The sequence below is a fragment of the Geotrypetes seraphini genome, chromosome 7 (genome assembly GCF_902459505.1).
Source record: "Geotrypetes seraphini chromosome 7, aGeoSer1.1, whole genome shotgun sequence".
NCBI classification, from domain to species: domain Eukaryota; kingdom Metazoa; phylum Chordata; class Amphibia; order Gymnophiona; family Dermophiidae; genus Geotrypetes; species Geotrypetes seraphini.
Genome location: NC_047090.1, coordinates 161,342,965 through 161,363,241, shown reverse-complemented (window position 1 = coordinate 161,363,241; position 20,277 = coordinate 161,342,965). Strand labels below are relative to the sequence as shown.

The 20,277-nt window shown below is 48.6% G+C and overlaps 1 protein-coding gene across 1 annotated transcript in view; it reads left to right on the top strand.

Moving 5' to 3' along the window:
* Nucleotides 1-20,277, top strand: part of DYNC1H1 (dynein cytoplasmic 1 heavy chain 1) — a 312,112-nt gene that overhangs the window by 276,030 nt on the left and 15,805 nt on the right. Inside the window, exons 73-75 of the mRNA XM_033953397.1 lie at nucleotides 397-608; nucleotides 4,449-4,602; nucleotides 12,318-12,460. Of these exons, the coding sequence (XP_033809288.1) occupies nucleotides 397-608; nucleotides 4,449-4,602; nucleotides 12,318-12,460 (509 nt within the window). The remainder of the gene's footprint in view (nucleotides 1-396; nucleotides 609-4,448; nucleotides 4,603-12,317; nucleotides 12,461-20,277) is intronic.

Sequence of the window (20,277 nt, the reverse complement as noted above, 5' to 3'; positions counted from 1 at the left end):
TTCTGAGCTCCCCTAGGAGAACAGTATAGAAAACTGAATGAATAAATAAAAAATAATGCTATCCCTTTTGGCTGAGATAAAAAGCCTATAACCCCACTGGGCGAATAGAAAGAGGAGCCACAGTTCTTTGAGTTCTGGTCTTACGAGGACTTCTGCCAGAGATACTTTAATTTTTTTTTTCTTATTTTATCGTGATTTCTTTTTATGGATTGTAAAAATAAATCTGTCAAAATTAAACAAAAAAAAATCCCTTCTGTTAGCATTCCAAACTGAAATGATTTTTATGTTCTTCTTTGAAGAATGAAGATTAGGGATGTCTTTTTTTTTTTTTTTTTTCCGTTAGAAGTTTTGTTTTGTGGGGGGCTTTTAACGCTTTTGCTGTTTTCTGTGGTTCAGGTATTGATATGATCAGTAAAATGCTGAAAATGCAGATGCTAGAAGATGAAGATGACTTAGCTTATGCAGAAACAGAAAAGAAACAAAGAACTGGCTCCACATCTGATGGGCGCCCTGCTTGGATGAGAACCTTACATACTACTGCCTGCAACTGGCTTCATGTCATTCCACAGTCCCTTAATGCTCTTAAACGCACTGTGGACAATATTAAGGTCAGAAATGTTGCCATTTTTTAAAAAATATCCTCTCTTTTAAGGTGTAAGATAAGTTGTTGATCTTGTGTTGTCAGGAGTGTACAGATTTGGTCCTCAAATACAAACTGATCTATTTTACAGAATAGATAGGTTTGATGTGGTCCAAGAACAGATTAATTTTTTTCACTGATTATGAAAACCAGGTTGGTTTGTATCCCTTATAGATTATATGCCCCACCAGGATTCAGCAACTGCAGAGGAGGGGAGTGAGTTGGGCCGGCATGGGAGAGTCAATCTGCCCCCCCTCCTCCCAATGCTCCTGCTATGGGCCACCATTAATGGGAGCCCAAAAACACCAAACCTAAATACAGGGCAGCTCCATTGCCACCAGGAGCTGCCCCACCAGGATCCAGTATCGGCAGAGGAAGAGAGGACTTAGGCTGTCGTGGGAGAATTGCTCTGCCCCCCAATGCTCCTACTATGTACCTAAGGCGCAAGCCAAAGGTGTGCTTCTTAGTACGCTTCTTTGTGTAGTTCACAAAAGCAACTGAAATCCAAACTGAGAACAAGAGCTACATTACCTTCACGTCTACTGCCCATTGAAGCCTCCAAACCACTGCAGCATCTTGAAAAGCATCAGAGGAGTGAAGAGAGTCAGGACTGACGTGGGAGAATTGCTCCACCCACCCCCCGACGCTGACATCACTCACATGTCCTCAACAACCATCCTCCAGGGCACCAGGAAGCAGGAAGGACATTGATGTCACGCGCGGCGTCCTCTCAGACACAATTATAGCAATTAATCAAACCTACAGGCTATAGGGGACCAATCTCTGAGCATGGGCCAACTTGGATACAATTAGTGCCTCACTGAACTTACCTGCTATAAGGGCACTAATCTCTGAATGTGAGTTCACTCAAATACATTGTTGTCAAAAAGGACACAAATCCAGACAGCAACTCCATAAGTCCTTGCAGGGGGACCTAGTTGGAATATGGAGAGAGAGAGAAACTCACATTAGCACACACAAGGATCATAACTGAATAACACAGAAGCTTCAGGGAGACACACTCTGGTCAGCCTAAATGCGGCATGCAACCTAGATTGTCTCAAAGAAATCCTGCAGCCCCTTGCCTTTATTAGATTAAATTGAATAAGCAGTTATCAATCAACATGTCATTTTACACAAAGTGTGTCAGACTCAATGTAGGGAACTCCAAATGTAGCCAGACTTCACATTCTTAAGAATAAAGGACCTCAAATTCCTACAGGATAGAGCTCCCTGAAGCACACAGGCTTAGGAAAAGAGATCGTATCAGACTATCACTGGTCCTGCTCCAGAAAAAGCTAAACAAGCAGAGAGAAAACCCACAACGGGGAAAAAACTCTCCAGCTTAAAAAACAGGCTTATATAAAAGGCTTAAAACATTAAGGAGCCCCCCTACATTAAGACATAAAATTATCAGGAGGTAAGTTATCAGAAAAACACCAGGGGAAATAAAGGTTAAATGTAATGAATGTGGTAAATCGGTGTATGCATGATATTACACACTCTGCAGGGGGGAAGGGTGAGAGGGTTGTTTGTTTTGTGTGTAAGATACATATGTATCCCTAGCTTATGTTTATGACCGTTGTATGGAAATATTTTGAATTGCATATTCTTCTGTCTGAATGTTTTAAAAAAATTTGAACTTAAAAAAAAAATTTTAATTGAAATTTTCAACAAAACATTGTAGAATATTCCACAGCTACAACCACAATTGTGAACAACCAAAAAAAATCTGCACGCCCAAATAGTTACAATTATACACCCCCCCATCCTTTCCTAACCCCCAGCAAATCTACAATAGAAACAACTTAAGCTCAGAAGACTTTGACTCTTATAGTCCCCCAAGGTGGATTCATCCCATCTTTTTTCATTTTGGAGGCTAGAATAACGTAGCCCTTACAGCAAGTGGTAGAAGTTCCTTTTGTCCTTTTAGTTAACTTTCTTAGCTATTTATTGTTTTTAGGTCACATTCACTAGTATTCCAGTTGTTTAAATTTGTTATTTTTACACTGTTTTCTTATTTTTTCTTTGTCATATTTTATCACATGGTTCTTGCAGTGGCTATTTCTGATGCTAGCGCATTATATCTCTGATGTTTGTACAGATGTTGATTTTAAATTGTTTCCCTAAAACAGGCAGAAGCACTGAAACATTTCAGGTGGTGGTTTGAATTTATCCTCAACTTCTTGAGCATCTTCCCCAATGAGCTAAAGTTTTAATTTGTTAAAATTAGGATAAAAGGTTCTCTGGTCATTGAGAGCCTAGTATTCCCCTGCTCGCTCTTAACCACATTGACTCTTAACTCTTGCAAGTGGACTTTGACTTTCAGTTTTGGGCCAGTTTTATATTTAATCAATGACTTCAAAGGAACTACAATTTATTAAATCAAGCTTGATGCCTTGTATATAAATCCCAAATTAACTGTTATGAAAAAATTTCCACTTATTGGAATAATAGGCTATAAATTAAGGGATGGTTGGGTTATTGGAAATCAGAAGGTGAGGGAAGACATTCAAGGAACATAACTGCTTCTGTTAATGTAGTTTAAACAAGGTACCATGTTTCCCCAAAAATAAGACAGTGTCTTATATTTATTTGGGGCCCCAAAAAGGCACTAGGTCTTATTTTTGGGGTATACACATGATCATCTCTCCCTCCCTCTCCTTCACCCCAATTCTTCCTCTTTACTTTCTCTCCCCCACATGTGCAGCATCTTCCCTCTCTCCCATCCCCCTGAGCAGCAGAAGTTTGCCCAGCTTCTATCCTTCCCTCCTTCCCATCCCTTATGCAGCAGAACCCTTGCCCAGCTTCTATCCATCCTTCCCTCCCATCCCTTGTGCAGCAGAACCCTTGAGCACACCTTGCCCCCACCGCGCAGCCAAACCGCTGCTGATCCTCCATCCTTCCCTCCCTGCCGACCGCAAGCAAGCCCTACCTTCATCCGAAGCAGCGTCGGGCCAGCAGCACTCTAAACAGGCTGCTTGGCCTTGTCCGTCGAGGATTTCACTCTGCCGCGTTACTGATGACATCATCAGTAATGCAGCAGAGTGAAATCCCTGACGTACAAGGCCAAGCAGCCTGTTTAGAGTGCTGCCTGCCTGACGCTGGTTCGGATGAAGATAGGGCTCGCTTGCGGTCAGCATGGAGGAAAGGATGGAGGGTTTGGCTGCGCGATGGGGGGGGGGGGGGCAGGTTGAAAAGTTGCCAGCAAATCCCCGGGACTAGGGCTTATTTTTGGGGAAGGTCTTATTTTCGGGGAAACACTGTAGTAGTCAAATTGTTTCAGGTCCTTTAAAAGCAAAAGCAATATTCACTTACACACATTTATTCTGTCTGTTGTCAGTACTACTTAAGCTTCAGGCTGCTAAGGGCTCCTTCTGATATGGGACCCAAGACTAAATGTCCTCAAAATTGAGCCTGCTGAATGCTATAGAAACCTTTTTAATATATCTATTTTCTCATTAACAAGTATATTTGTTCATCTCCTAACATACATGCATGCTACATTTTTCTCTAGTGTTTCACATGTAAGACAAAATATAGAACATTTGTGCTTAGAGTTCAGGAGTAATAGAGCCTACAGTGTTTCACCTAAACACCGTGGACTTTAAAAACCCTGGGAAATCTCATGTAATTCATGAGATAGTTGACATACAAAGAATGGATAGTAAATGCTTGAATATCCAAAATAGTAAATCAGGTTTCTTAGTACAGTATAATTACCAGCATAAAGTTATAGTGTTATGTTTTGGTGGTTGTATTTATGCATAGTATTAAAACTTGTTTAATCCCTTTATTGAAAATTCAGGATCCATTGTTCAGGTTCTTTGAAAGAGAAGTAAAGATGGGAGCCAAACTACTTCAAGATGTTCGTCAAGACCTTGCTGATGTAGTTCAAGTGTGTGAAGGAAAAAAGAAACAGACCAACTATCTACGTACCTTGATAAATGAATTAGTGAAAGGTATAATGTAAAGAGAAGGAGGGTCCTACTAGTTAATTTGTCCTCTTCCAGCAGACCCCAACACCTACTGTAGAATTTGCCTCATTTGATTATTGGTAATTTTTAATAGGGCTTCTGTTGCTGCAGGTCTCTTCCGAGATGACACTGGAAAGCTTTTTAGAAAACAATTTCTTATCCATTGATGCTTCTGACTTTAGTTGCTTATGTAAAATTGTACTTCTTTAGCAACTCTCCAGACCAGTATAGCTGTAATAGTAATCTTATAGATGGGTATATACCTTATCATGTGGAGACTGAAACAAAACTTTGGAACTGTATATAATAGGTTACTCTTCCTTATTCCCTCAGTCTTCTTTCAGTCTCCAGCAGGTGTGAGTGGTAGCCCTTGGTAGGGCTGTTGGAATTTGTTTAGGGCTTGTCCCCTTTTTGGTGCTGGATTGAGCTTGGGTGGACCCTGTTTGGCGGTCCGTCCAAGCTCGGGAGTGTCAAACCTAGCGGGTCGTGAACTGGGTCCCTCCCTCCCTTTCCTCATCTCCCCAACATTTTTTTAGAGGTGCCTCAGCAGTAAGCCTTGCCCCAAATTCAGGTAAGGCATACTGCTTTGAGAGCCAGTGGAGTGTGTTCTGTGAAAAGAAAAAATCCTGAGTTAGTGCCAGTCTGGAGGGGTTATTTTTGGCGGGATCTTCACCAATTTTTGAGGGAGGCCCCTCCATCTTGTCTGCAACCTCAGATCACCTTCCACCTGTATTGGAAAAACAGGGGCAGGTTTCAGCAGGGTCCACTGCTGTGGCAGGGAGTCCTATGAGGCTGCCGGGGGTTTTGTCCCCTGATTTAAATTTTGCTCTGTACAGAGATTATTTTCAGGCGGCTGGGGATTCTGCATTTGGCCCGGGGTATCGGAGGGGGTGGGGTTTCCCTCCGTGTCCCCTGTGGCTTTGCTCCCCTCTGCTCCTTTAGTGCCCCCTCCTCTTCCCTCGTCCCGCGGGTGGTTTGGGACGAAGACTTGTAGTCTGAGGAGTGTGTGGATCTTGAAGAGGACGTGGACCCTTGGGTAGACCTCAAGGATCTTCTCGAGGGGATGGCTGCTGGTAGCGGAGCCTCTGCGTCAGTGGTGCACCTTTTTCAGATGGACAAGCTCCCAGATCTGATTTCATAAGGTCTCCTCAGTGTTGCGTTTTGAAGAGACGCCACCGGAAACCCTGAGTGTGGGGGATCCACTCTGCTTCCCGTTCTTTTCCGATGCATCTGGATATTCGGGACATTATCCTGGCGCAGTGGTCTACACCAGAGGCGCCTTTTAAGTTTGGACGTTCCATAGCTCATTTGGATCTCATCCCAGAGGGGGATAGGGGGTTACCTTAAAGTTGCCAGTAGTGGACGCGGTGGTCTCAGCTATTGGTAAGCAGCATACTGTACCCGTTGAGGGTGGTTCTGTCTTAACTGGACTCTGAGAAGCGTAAGTTGGAGACCATTCTTAAGCAGAATTTTGAGGTGTCTGCCTTGGGGGGTCCAGGCAGCTATTTGTGGGGGGCTGGTGGCTCAGGCTGTGTTTCAGTGGGTCGAGCGGGTCCTTGACCGTGAGTCTGATGACTGGTCCTTAGTGGATCAGGAGGTGCCAAAGATTGAGATGGCTGCTTCCTTCCTTTGGGACGCTCTCTATGATTTGTTGCGGACGTCTGCCAAATCCATGGCTGTCGGGGTGGCTGCACATCAGACTTTGTGGCTGCAGGCTTGGTCGGTGGGTGCGGCGTCCAAGACCAAACTTATTAAATTTCCCTTTCGGGGTTACTTTTTGTTTGGAGAGGATTTGGATAAGTTAGTTCAGACTCTGACAGGCTCTAAAGTGCCCCGTCTGCCTGAAGACCGTTCCTGCCAGGCTGTTCAGGGTGGCACTGCTCTGGGGCGCCTACGGGAATCCGCAGATACCGCCCAGGGAGAGGGGCTGCTCCCTACCTGACCTCTGGTTTCTCCTGGGGTCGTTTCTGTCAGCACATGCAATCCTTTCGGGGGGCCCGACAGGGGGCTGGGAATCCCACCACCGGTTCCCCCGCTACCCGTCCTGCCCAATGACTCCTTGCCAACGGCCCCCTCTGGTTCTGGTGAGTGCTCAGCTGCACGATATTTCTCCGAAGTGGGCATAAATCACGTCTGATCAGTGAGTCTTGGAGGTGATTCGGGATGGTTATGCTCTGGAGTTTGCTCACTCCCTGCCAGATCATTTTCTAGCTTCTCCTTGTCAGGCAGAGTGGAATCAGGCTTTTCGCCAGACCCTTCAAAGATTGATAGATCTCCAAGCAGTTGTGCCAGTTTCCCCTCAGGAATGCTGCACCGGTAGGTCCTCAATTTACTTTGTGGTGCCCAAGAAAGAGGTGACCTATCGGACCATCTTGGATTTGAAGGGGGGTCAACAGGGCTTTCAAAGTTTCTTCTTTTCGCATGGAGACACTGCAGTCTGTGATCCTGGTAGTTCAGCCGGGGGAGTTTCTGAGCTCTGGATCTGACAGAGGCCTACTTGCAATGTTTCAATCCGAGCCTCTCATCAGCGCTTCATTCGCTTTGCGATCTTGGGTCAGCACTATCAGTTCTGTGCATTCCCCTTCGGTCTGGCCACGACTCCACGGACGTTCACCAAGGTCATAGTGGTCATCGCGGCAGCTTTGCACCAAGAGGGCATTCTAGTGCATCCCTACCTGGACGACTGGTTGATTTTGAGCAAAGTCATTGCAGGAGAGCACTCGGGTCATGGCTCGGGTGGTGGAGTTCCTGCAGTCACTGAGCTAGGTTGTCAACCTTTCCAAGAGTCGGTTGGACCTATCTGAACACCTGGAGTATCTTGGAGTTCTATTTGACACCTCCTTGGGGGAGGTCTTCCTCCCAGAGGCCCGGGTGACCAAGTTGCAGTCTCAGATTTGCCTTTTGGTGTCCCGATGACCTCAGGTGCAGGATTTCCTCCAAGTCTTGGGGGTCGATGGCAGCTTCCCTAGATGTAGTGCGGTGGGCTCGTTCACATATGCGTCCTTTTTAGTATGCTCTTCTTCGGAGGTGGTTGCCCCAGAGGCACGGTCTGGATCATTTTGTTCCTTTGAGGGGATTGGCTCGTTGCAGTCTTCATTGATGGCTTCAGACCCCCCAACTGGTTAAAGGGGCGAGTGTGGATCAGCCACAGTATACGGTGCTTCTCACAGATGCCAGTCTCCTGGGTTGAGGAGCTCAGTGTCTGGGTCACTCAGCTCAGGGCACCTGATCCACAGAGGAGGCATCCTGGTTGATCAGTGTTCTGGAGACCAGAGCCATCCACCTGGTGCTGTTAGCCTTCCAGTCCTTCTTGATGAGCAAGTCAGTCAGTCGGTCCTTTCAGACAATGCCACAGTGGTGGCCTATGTGAATCGTTAGGGAGGCACCAAGAGCACTCTGGTGGCACAAGAGGCGGTTCTGTTCAAGGTCTGGGCAGAGTCTCATCTTCTGGACATCTCAGCTTCCCACATAGCGGGAGTGGAGAATGTTCAGGCGGACTTTCTAAGTTGTCACATGCTAGATCCCGGAGAGTGGTGACTAAGTGCCGAAGCCTTTCAGTTGAAATTGCAAACTTGGGTTCAGCCCCTCATGTACCTGATGGCCACGGGTGTCAATGCGAAAACACCCTGCTTCAGTCGTTGCAGAGACAGTCTGGCCTAGAGTCTGGATGCTCTGGTCCAACCATGGCCAGTGGAGGGTTTGTTGTACATGTTTCCTCCATGGCCATTAGTGGGCAGAGTTCTCCTTCGCATTGTTCGCCATCCGGGCCTGGTGATTCTGGTGGCCCCCAGATTGGCCCAGGCACCTGTGGTGCACGGACCTGGTGCGGCATCTGGGGGCAGATCCTCTGCCACTCTCACCCGACCTTCTGACTCAGGGTATCATTCCAGTGTTCGATCCAAGTCCCTTTTGTCGTACAGCTTGGCTCTTGAAAGGGTGCGTCTAGGTAAGAAAGGGTATTCAGATAGTCATTTCCACCCTGTTGGGTTCCCGGAGACTTTCCACTTGGGCTTATGTGCAGGTTTGGCGTGTCTTTGAGGAGTGATGTGCTGCGCGTGGAGTGGTCTCTTTTTATGTGCTTCTCTGCCTAACATCTTAGAGTTCTTGCAGGATGGCCTGGACAGGGGCCTGGCTAGATCTTCTTTCCGGGTTTAGCTTGCGGCCTTGTCAGCCTTTCGTGGGTTGTTGCGAGGTCAGCATCTGACTGCCATTCCTGATGCCATTCGAATCTTATGGGCAGCCAAATTGTTCAAGCCTCCTGTTCGACCATCTGTTCCATCTTGGGATCTTAATCTGGTCTTGTCCATGCTGGTGCGTCCTCCTTTTGAACCTTTGGGTGCCTGCTCGTTGAAGGACTTTACCCTTAAAGCGGTCTTCTTGGTGGCTATTACTTCTGCTAGGCGTGTTTCTGAGCTGCAGGCTTTCTCTTGTAGGTCTCCCTGGAGTTTTCTAGGGATGGGTCATATTGCAGCCTGTTCCTTCCTTTCTGACAAAGGTAGTTTCTCCTTTTCATGTCAATCAGGCAGTGGTTCTCCCGGTGGGTAGTCGGAAGGGATCTTCCGAGCAGAAACAGTTGGCTGTTGGTTGGGTTCTTCACTCTTATGTGCAGAGAACTCAGGAGATCAGGAAACCAGATCATCTTTTTGTCCTTCTAGCGCAGACATGGGCAACTCCGGTCCTCGAGGGCCCAAATCCAATCAGGTTTTCAGGATTTCCCCAATGAATATGCATTGAAAGCAATGCATGCAAATAGATCTCAAGCATATTCATTGGAGAAATCCTGAAAACCCAATTGGATTCCGGCGCTTGAGGACTGGATTTGCTCATGTCTGTTCTAGCAGGTCCTCGTAAGAGGGAGGTACGCTGGATCAAGGAGACTATTGCTTCCGCATACCTTCTTCAGAAGAAGCCTGTTTCAGATTTTCTCAAGGCTCAGGCAGCTTCTTGGGCTGAGTCTTCGCTGGTGCCTCCAGTGGATATTTGTAAGGCTATGGTTTGGTCTTCCTTGCATCCTTTTGTCAGGCACTACCATGTGGACGTTCAGGCACGTCGGGACTCGGTGTTCGGTGAGTGTGTTCTGGTGTCAGCCCTTTTGGGGGGTCTCACCCATGATGGGTACTAATTTGGTACATCCCATTTGTAAGATTACTATTACAGCTATACTGCTCTGGAGAATTGCTAAAGATGGAGAAATTAGGTTCTCACCTGCTAATTTTCTTTTTTAGCCTCTCCAGACCGGTATAACACTCCACCCTGTCTGTTGTCGTCGTGTTCTTACATGAAGATTTTTGCTTTTTTTGCGGGTTTTAGTATTTTTCTAGGGCCGGGGAGATCAAAGAACAGCGGCTGTGGCTCGGCTGGCATAGCTGGCGAGCTGTGGGGACCTTTGACATTTGCATTTGTTCCTTTGCGTTTTCAAACAGCATTCGGGTTTTCTTAGTTGTTACTAGAGAGCTGCACAGGAACGGGGACGATGGGAATCCCATGGGACCCGCGGGTTCCCCCTTCGGGTCACGGGTATCCCGTGGGGACGCCCCTAGGGTCGCGGGAATCCCGTGGGGATGCCTCCGAGGGTCGCGGGGTTCCTGCGGGGCTGGATGTACTCAGTCGCGCGGCTCTTCTTCTCCCTACCTGCTTTGCTTGCAGCACAGAGCCAAACGGAAGTCTTCCCGACATTAACGCTGACGTCGGAAAGACTTCTGTTCGGCTCTGTGCTGCAGGCAGGGCAGGTAAGGAGAAGGAGAGTAGCCTCATGGCTCGAGTGGCTACCAAGGGAGGGGGGCGGTCCGCCCTGGGTGCAGCACAGCCGGCCAGGTCCCCTTACTTTTGTAGCGCTTCTCCGACCAACCGATAACAGCCCCGGTCCGACAAACCTCCCTGCCCTGTAGCCGCAAATCTAAATTACCTTTTACAGCAGCTGTAAGAAGGTAATTTAGATTCGCGGTTAAGGGCAGGGAGGTTTGTCGGACCGGGCCTGTTCTGTTGGTCGGGCGGGGAAGCGCCACGAAGGTAAGGGGGCAAGGAGAGAGAAAGGGAGGAAAGGTGAAGTGGAGAGGAAAAGACGCTTAAGGGAAATGGGTAAAACTGAGGGGGGAGAAGGACGCTGAAAGCACTGGGGAAGACAAAGGGGTGGAGAAGGACGCTGAAAGGCCATGGGGAAGACGGGGTGGGGGTAGAAGGATGCTGAAAGGACATGGGGAAGACAGATGGGGGAGAAGGACACTGAAAGCACTTGTGGAAGACAGAGGGGGGAGAAGGACGCTGACAGGACATGGGGAAGACAAAGGGGTAGAGAAGGATGCTGAAAGGACATGGGGAAGACGGGGGGAGAAGGATGCTGAAAGGCCATGGGGAAGACGGGGGGGTGGAGAAGGACGTTGAAAGGCCATGGGGAAGACGGGGGGGGTGGAGAAGGACGTTGAAAGGCCATGGGGAAGACAGAGAGGGAGAAGGACGCTGACAGGACATGGGGAAGATGGGGGGGGAGAAGAAAGCTGAAAGGAAATGGGGAAGAGAGAGTAGGGAGAAGACGCTGGCAGTGTAGAAGACAGAGATGCCAGACTATGGGGGGAGCGGAGGGAAGAAGATGGGTGCCAGACCAATTTGGAAGGGGGGAAAAAGGGAGAGGCACAGTAACAGAGCAAATGGAAGACGCAGAAGGAAGAGAGACAGTGGATGGAAGGAATTGAATGAGAACATGAGGAAACCAGGCAACAAAGGTAGGAAAAGAATTATATTTCTTTTTTTTCTTTTTTTTATTTGCTTCAGGATAAAGTAGTATATTTGTTGTGTTGATAAAAATTTATAAACATTAGAGGCTCTGGTAGAAACCCGTTTACAAAGTATGTATTCTTCTCAATTAATATTTCCAAATTAATAGAGTCTTTTTGCTTATTTGTAAATGGGTTTCTACCAGAGCCTTTAATTCAGTAGCATAATTAAATGAAATAACTATTTCTGAAGTTTATAGGGACGGGCGGGGACGGAGGGGATTCCTCACGGGGACGGGCGAGATTCCTCGTGGAGACGGAGGGATTTCTCACGGGGACGGGTGGGATTCCTCATGGGGACGGGTAGGGACAGGTGGGACTTTGGCGGGGACGGGTGGGATTTCTGTCCCCGTGCAACTCTCTAGTTGTTATTCCTGTTAGAAGTCCTGTTTTCTGTTTATAGTTCTTAGTTCTGCTTGGCTATTCGGCAGACTAAGGGAATAAGGGAAAGTAACCTATTATGTACAGTTCCAAAGTTTTGTTTCAGTCTCCACCTGCTGGTCTTGATAAGATATATACTCATCTGTAAGATTACTGTTACCGGTCTGGAGAGGCTAAAAGAAAGAAAATTAGCAGGTAATGACCTAATTTCTCTTTGGCTTTGAAATAGATGATAGAACGGATTATAAATACTAAAATAAAATTTGTAAAAATTAGCAATAGAAGTAAACAATTTCTAAAATTATCACTTGAGTTATTTTGGAACAGCATAATTAGAAGGGGAAGGGAGTGTAATTTTTTTTTTCACACTGATCCTTAAAATTTATGAATTCTCAACGTGTCACATTATGAGCAGCCAATGGATTGATTCCATATTTTGGGATAAATGGGCTTTCATATTTTGAAATTGGCTTTCTAAACCTTTTGAATTGTTGGAACACTTGGGTTGTATTTCAGGGAGTAAATTTTTTGTGTTTTTTTTACTTGCAGGAATTCTCCCTCACAGTTGGTCTCGATTCACTGTCCCTGTTGGCATGACTGTTTTACAGTGGGTAGCAGACTTCAGCGACCGTATCAAGCAACTTCAGAATATCTCACAGGCAGCTGCCTCGGGTGGTGCAAAAGAACTGAAGGTATTTAGGTTTTATAGAAGAATCTTTAGGTTAAATATTTCTGTACTGAAGCTGTTATCCCAGGACAAGCAGGCAGCATATTCTTAACGCATGGGTGACGTCACCGACGGAGCCCCGGTACGGACCTTTTTAACTAGAAGTTCTAGTTGGCCGCACCGCGCATGCGCGAGTGCCTTCCCGCCCGACGGAGGAGTGCGTGGTCCCCAGTTTCTTCGTTTCCACGGAGCGAAGAAGACGCATGTGTTTTCAACAGCCGTTGAAAAACTAATTTTTGCCTTCCCGCTCGCGTATTTTCTCACTTTTTTTCTATTTTTCTTATTGGATTCCCTTTATTTTTGTTTTAAAAAAAAAAACCAAAAAAAACTCGTCAAGTTTTCCTTATTTTTTCAGGCCGGCCCCGGCAGGGCCTGTTGCCACCATACAGGCCTCCGGATTCGATTTTGCGGAGGCCGTGTTTCCCTTCATGCCCCCTCAACCGGGTTTTAAGAAGTGCCAGCGGTGTGCATGCCCGATCTCCCTCACCGACCCACTCAATTGGTGCCTCCAGTGCTTGGGTCCAGAGCATCGGGCTGACACCTGCACCCGCTGTGCTACGCTTAAAAAGCGTACTTTGAAAAATCGGCAGATCCAGCAAAATATTTTGTTTGGTACCGGATCTGCCATTGAACCGGCTGCGACGTCGACGGCACCACAAAAGTCGGCACCGACGACATCGACACCACCGGACCCTTCCTCGGGGTCGTTGGGCCCAGGTAAGCCGGCTAAGAAGCCTCCCACTTCCCTTGAGCGCCCTCCTGCCACGGTTGCGACACCGGCCCTCCCGGCACCGCACCGGCCCCGCAAACGCTCCGCTCCGATCTCGGTGAGTGCCTCATCATCGGCCTCCTCATCGCCGGAGCGTAGAGCGGCACCTATGGTACCGAAGAAGAAAAAAGCGGTACCGGTGCCTCCCCTGGACGACCGCATCGCGGCCATACTCCAAACACAATTACAGGAGCAGCTGAACAACAGCTCCAACAACTGTTGCCGGCGTTGCTGGCACCGCACCTTCCGGTACGAGACCGGTACGAGCCTCACACTGTCCCATCGGTGTCGACCCTCTTGGTACCGATTAATACTTCCATGCCGGTGCTCTTGGCAGAAACACCTACAGTACATACCCGTGATGTTGCCGACCCTGTCCGGTCCCAGGAACGACATCGGTCTTCCTCACCCGGTACCACCTCAATGCGCTCAGGCAAATCTCTTTCAAAGACCCGCCATGCCGAGCCCTCCACACCGATGTCCAAACGTACGCACCCTGACGTTAGGGACCCAGACTTGTGGGAAGACTCCCCTCACGGTACCGAGGAGGATGCTTCATCAACCGATGAAGAACCCTCCATGACCGACACCGTCTCTAAACCAGAGCAATCCTCTTTCTCCAAATTCCTTAGGGAGATGTCAGCAGCTCTTTCCATTCCCTTAGAGTCTGACTCTAAAAAGTCTCAGGCTTTCCTTGATGCCCTCGACTTTGAGCAACCTCCCAAAGAATTTCTGAAGTTGCCCGTCCACGACATCTTACGGGAAACTTTCTATAAAAACTGGGAAGCTCCCTTCACGGTTCCTGGAGCCCCTCGTAAATTGGATAGCTTGTACCGGGTTATTCCAATCCCAGGGTTTGACAAACCTCAATTGCCCCACGAGTCCCTCCTGGTGGAATCTACTTTGAAAAAATCTCAGGGTTCCAGTGTATATGCCTCCACCCCTCCTGGCAGAGAGGGAAAAACCATGGATAAATTTGGTAAGCGCCTTTTCCAAAATGCCATGTTAGCCAATAGAGCCAACAACTACACCTTCCACTTCTCCTTCTACATGAAGCATCTGGTGCAACAGCTCTCCTCCTTACAGAAATATCTTCCTGAACGTAAGGTCCCTCTTTTCCAGCAACATATTTCCAGCCTCCTCCAACTCAGGAAATTCATGGTTCGCTCCATCTACGACTCATTTGAGCTGACCTCTCGCACATCTGCCATGGCGGTGGCCATGCGCCGTTTGGCATGGCTGAGAGTCTCTGACCTGGACATTAACCACCAGGACCGCCTGGCTAACGCACCTTGTCTGGGTGATGAACTCTTCGGAGAGTCCCTGGACTCAACAACCCAGAAACTCTCAGCACATGAGACCAGGTGGGACACTCTGATTAAGCCTAAAAAGAAGACTCCACCTGCTCGCACCTATAGACAGCAGTCTTCCTACCAGCGCAGGTTCTCGGCCAGACCTCACAACCCGCCTCAACAGCAGCCGCGCCGACTTCGGCAACAACATCAAACTCAGGCTCGCTCTCAGTCTCACCAACCTGCCAAGCCTCTACCTTCGTCAAAACCATCTCAGCCCTTTTGACTCTTTTCTCCAGGGCATAGCCAGTCTCCCAACATCATTACCTCTTCCTCAACCTATCGGAGGTCGTCTCCAACTCTTCCTCAGCCGTTGGGAGGTCATCACATCAGACCAATGGGTCCTCAACATCATTCGCCACGGCTACTCTCTCAACTTCCAGACTCTTCCACCAGACAATCCTCCCGTAGAGTCTGCTTCTCACTCCTCCCAAACCCCCCTCCTCCTGAGGGAGGTCCAATCCCTCCTTCTTCTCAATGCCATCGAAGAGGTGCCTCCGGACCAATGGGGTCAGGGATTCTACTCCCGCTACTTCCTGGTTCCCAAGAAGACAGGAGACCTCCGCCCCATCCTCGATCTCAGGGACCTCAACAAGTGTCTGGTCAAAGAGAAGTTCAGAATGCTCTCCCTGGCCACGCTTTACCCTCTTCTCTCTCAACACGACTGGCTATGTTCCCTAGACCTCAAAGAAGCCTACACTCACATCCCCATCCATCTGAATTCACGTCGCTACCTCCGCTTTCAGATTCAGCACCGCCACTATCAGTACAAGGTACTTCCCTTTGGCCTCGCATCATTGCCCAGGGTGTTCACCAAGTGCCTTATTGTGGTGGCGGCCTTCCTCAGGTCTCACAACCTCCAGGTGTTCCCCTACTTGGACGATTGGTTGGTGAAAGCAACTACGTCTCTACTTGTGCTGCAAGCCACTCATCACACCATCTCTTTCCTCCATCTCTTGGAGTTCGAGATCAACTACCCCAAGTCGCATCTGCTTCCCACACAGCGACTTCAGTTCATCGGAGCAGTTCTCGACACCACTCTGATGAGGGCGTTTCTCCCCTTCGACCGACATCGGACCCTGCTCCACCTCTGTCGTCAGGTGCTCCTTCATCAAACCATCCCTGCTCGACAGATGATGGTCCTCTTGGGCCACATGGCCTCGACGGTCCATGTACTTCCTCTGGCACGACTCCACCTCAGTGGACTCTAGCCAACCAATGGTCACAGACCACGGATCCTCTTTCTCATCCCATCTCTGTGACATCGTCTCTTCAGCAATCTCTTCAATGGTGGTTGAACGCCTCCAATCTTTCCAGGGGTCTACTCTTTCATCTACCCCCTCACTCCATGATCATAACAACGGATGCCTCCCCCTATGCGTGGGGAGCTCACCTGGGAGATCTACGCACCCAGGGACTCTGGACCCCTCAGGAGCGTCAACATCACATCAATTTCCTGGAACTCAGAGCCATGTTCTATGCTCTCAAGGCCTTCCAGCACCTTCTCTGCCCTCAGGTTCTTCTCCTGTGCACAGACAATCAAGTCGCCATGTACTACATAAACAAGCAAGGCGGCACCGGATGTCACCTCCTCTGTCAGGAGGCTCTCCGCATCTGGACCTGGGCCACGGACCACAGTCTCTTCCTCAAGGCTGTCTACATCCAGGGCGAACAGAACTCCCTGGCCGACAATCTCAGCTGCATCCTTCAACCTCACGAGTGGACTCTGGACCCTCCAACACTCCGCTCCATCTTTGCTCGCTGGGGCACTCCACAGGTGGACCTCTTTGCAGCTCCTCACAACCATCAGCTGCCCCAATTCTGTTCCAGACTCTTCTCTCCTCACCGTCTGGCCCCGGATGCATTCCTGCTCGACTGGACGGATCGGTTCCTCTATGCCTTTCCTCCACTCCCTCTGATGTTGCGGACGTTATACAAACTCCGCAGGGACAGGGCCACTATGATTCTCATCGCTCCTCGGTGGCCTCGCCAACACTGGTTCTCCCTCCTGCTTCGGCTCAGCTCCAGGGAGCCCATTCCTCTTCCTGTGTTTCCTACTCTACTTACACAGCAGCATCAGTCTCTACTACATCCCAATCTGTCTTCGCTCCACCTGACAGCTTGGTTTCTCTCGGGCTGACCTCTCCAGAGAATCTGTCTCAGCCTGTCCGTCGCATTTTGGATGCCTCCAGGAATCCGGCCACTCTCCAATGTTACCATCAGAAGTGGACCCGGTTTTCCTCTTGGTGTCTCCTGCATCATCACGATCCCACCTCATTGGCGGTGGAAACTGTACTGGACTATTTGCTCTCTCTGTCCGATGCTGGCCTCAAGTCTACCTCAATCAGAGTCCACCTCAGTGCCATCACTGCGTTTCATGAGCCTATCCACGGAAAACCTCTCACGGCTCATCCTCTGGTTTCCCGGTTCATGAGAGGCCTCTTCAATGTCAATCCACCTCTGAAGCCTCCTCCTGTCGTCTGGGACCTGAATGTGGTTTTATCAGCCCTCATGAAACCTCCTTTTGAGCCTCTTGCCACAACTTCGCTCAAACTTCTAACATGGAAGGTGCTTTTCCTCATTGCCATCACCTCTGCCAGGAGGGTTAGTGAGCTGCATGCACTGGTCGCCGATCCACCGTTCCCTGTTTTTCACCATGACAAGGTGGTTCTGCGTACCCATCCTAAATTCCTTCCCAAGGTGGTCTCGGCTTTTCACCTCAACCAGTCCATTGTGTTGCCTGTCTTTTTCCCTAAACCCCATTCTCATCCTGGGGAACAGGCGTTGCACACGCTGGATTGTAAGCGTGCCCTTGCATACTACCTTGACCGTACCAGGGCTCACCGCTCGTCTCCTCAGCTCTTTCTGGCCTTCGATCCTAACCGTCTAGGTCGTCCTGTCTCTAAACGGACGCTTTCCAACTGGCTTGCTGCCTGTATTGCGTTCTGTTATGCGCGGGCCGGTCTCTCACTGGAAGGTGCTGTCACGGCCCACAGGGTCAGAGCTATGGCTGCTTCTGTGGCTTTCCTCCATTCCACGCCCATCGAGGATATCTGCAAGGCTGCCACTTGTTCCTCAGTTCACACGTTCACTACTCACTACTGTCTGGATGCATTCTCCAGACGGGATGGACACTTCGGCCAATCTGTGTTACAAAATTTATTTTCCTAATGGCCAACCATCCCTCCTCCCTCTCTGTTAGCTTGGAGGTCACCCATGCGTTAAGAATATGCTGCCTGCTTGTCCTGGGATAAAGCACAGTTACTTACCGTAACAGGTGTTATCCAGGGACAGCTGGCAGATATTCTTACGTCCCACCCTCCTCCCCGGGTTGGCTTCTTAGTTGGCTTATCTTAACTGGGGACCACGCACTCCTCCGTCGGGCATGAAGGCACTCGTGCATGCGCGGTGCGGCCAACTAGAACTTTCTAGTTAAAAAGGTCCGTACCGGGGCTCCGTCGGTGACGTCACCCATGCGTTAAGAATATCTGCCTGCTGTCCCTGGATAACACCTGTTACAGTAAGTAACTGTGCTTTCTGTACTGAAGCTGTTATCCTCCTATAGTTGTGAACTTTGTAGAAGGGTGTCACACAAATCTCTCAACTCTTCCCCTTCGTCAGTGGAGAATGGGTCCCTCTTCATGTTTTACTTTCTGCAAGCAAACTGCTCTGCTTTCTTTATTTTTGAATATTTTGGGCTATTGGTTTGTTTCTTGTGTGGCTTTATTGCTCACAGATCCCATTCTTGGGCTTACTCCATTGAGGAAAGGATATAGTCCTGCAAGGGGCAGGCTGCTGTTTGCAGTCCAATCTCTTTGAGTACCTGTGGAGCCAGTCTGCTTTGTGGTCCATCAAGGACTTGGAGTCTGTTCCCCTGAGAGCTTGCTCACCTGCTGATTTATCAGAGGCTTGAGCACAGGCTGTAGAGCCCCTGTGTAACAATTTTCTGGGTATCAGGGAGCTGGCTGCGTATAATTTCCCTGACATGCCACATGGATTTCCAGGGGTGGGAGTCTTCAGTCAGGGTCCCTTTATTTATTTAAAAACTTAATATACTGCCTGGAGTCACAGCAGTTTCCAATTAAGCATACACAAAGCAAGAAAAACAAAACAGTATGAAAACATTCTTGAAAACATCATTAACACATATAAAAATCAAATTTGCAAATCTTTCAACATCATATCAAAAGAATACAAGAAATGGCCAACACTGTAGGAAAGACAGATCAGAAATATACATCTACAAACAGTTTGGTTTTCAAGATCTTCTTAAAGCTGTAATGATCTGTGCATGATCTTAATTGCCCAGTAAGATTGTTCCAATATGATATTCCAGCAGATTCGTCCCCAGCAGTTTCTAAGGCATACATCCATTCCCTGCAGGCAGGCTGCTGCAAGGGTGTGAAATGCAAGCGCATGGAGACGGCGGAGGTCCAACTACCCCCATCTGGATGCTATTTTTAATACCATCATCTCTGCCAGGAGAGCTGTTTAAATCTAAGTCTTTGTGTACTATTTTTAGTACACAGTTTTACCCAAATAAAATAATGCTCTACATCTAAAGTTCAATGTCTCATATAAATAAGGCACCCCAAAGCACTTAGGCTAATCTCACATTGACTGAGAAGTGCTCAGAACAGTTGTCCAAGATATGAAGCAATGCAGCGCGAAGGGAAATCACGCACAGAACACCACTCCTCAACACCTGTGGGTGGCTGAGATACTCCAAGTGCTGAGACGGAGTCAACCTGCTTTTGGACAAGTTGACCACCCAGCCCATGGCCTGCAGAAACTCCACAACCCGAGCCATAACAAGGGAACTCTCCTGCAACTACTTCGCTCGAATGAACCAGTCATCCAGATAGGGGTGCATCAGAATGCCCTCCTTGCACGAGGCCGCTGCCATCACCACCATAATCTTGGTGAAGGTGCACAGTGCCTTAGCTAGGCCAAAAGAAAGCGCACAAAACTGATAATACTCTCCCAAAATCGCAAAGTGAAGGAAGCACTAATGGGAGGCACAAATGGGAACATACAGATAGGCCTCCGTCAGATCAAGAGAAGTCAGAAATTCCCTAGGCTGGACAGCAAGAATTACAGACTTTAGGGTTTCCATGCGAAAAGACGGAACCCAGAGCACTCTGACATCTTTGAGATCCAAAATGGGCCCAAAAGACCCCTCTTTCTTGGGCACCACAAAGGAAATGGAATACCTGCCAGTGTGAATCTCCTGAGGAAGCACTGGGACTACCACTTTGAGGTCCAGCAACCTGAGCACTGTCTGCCGAAAAGCCCTTCTTTTCTAAGTTGCCTGACAAGGAGAGAGAAACGATCTGGCAAAGGTCGGGAAAACTCCAGAGCATAACCGTCTCGAATCACCTCCAGGATCCACTGATCTGTTGTGATCACAGCCCATCCCCTGTAAAACTCACACAACTGGGCTTCGACTGGAACCAGGGGAAGGACCCTCAACGAGTCATTGAGCCGGATGACTGTATGCGTTGGAAGAAACGTCCTCTGGAAGGAGTAGAGGTCGCACCTCAGCTAGGGTGGTACCGATGAAAATCACGCAAACACCCCCAGTCAGAACCACCTCGTGAAGCCTGGCGAGGTTGGTCCTCCGGTAACCGTGGCACCATAGAATCACTCAAGGTCTGAACC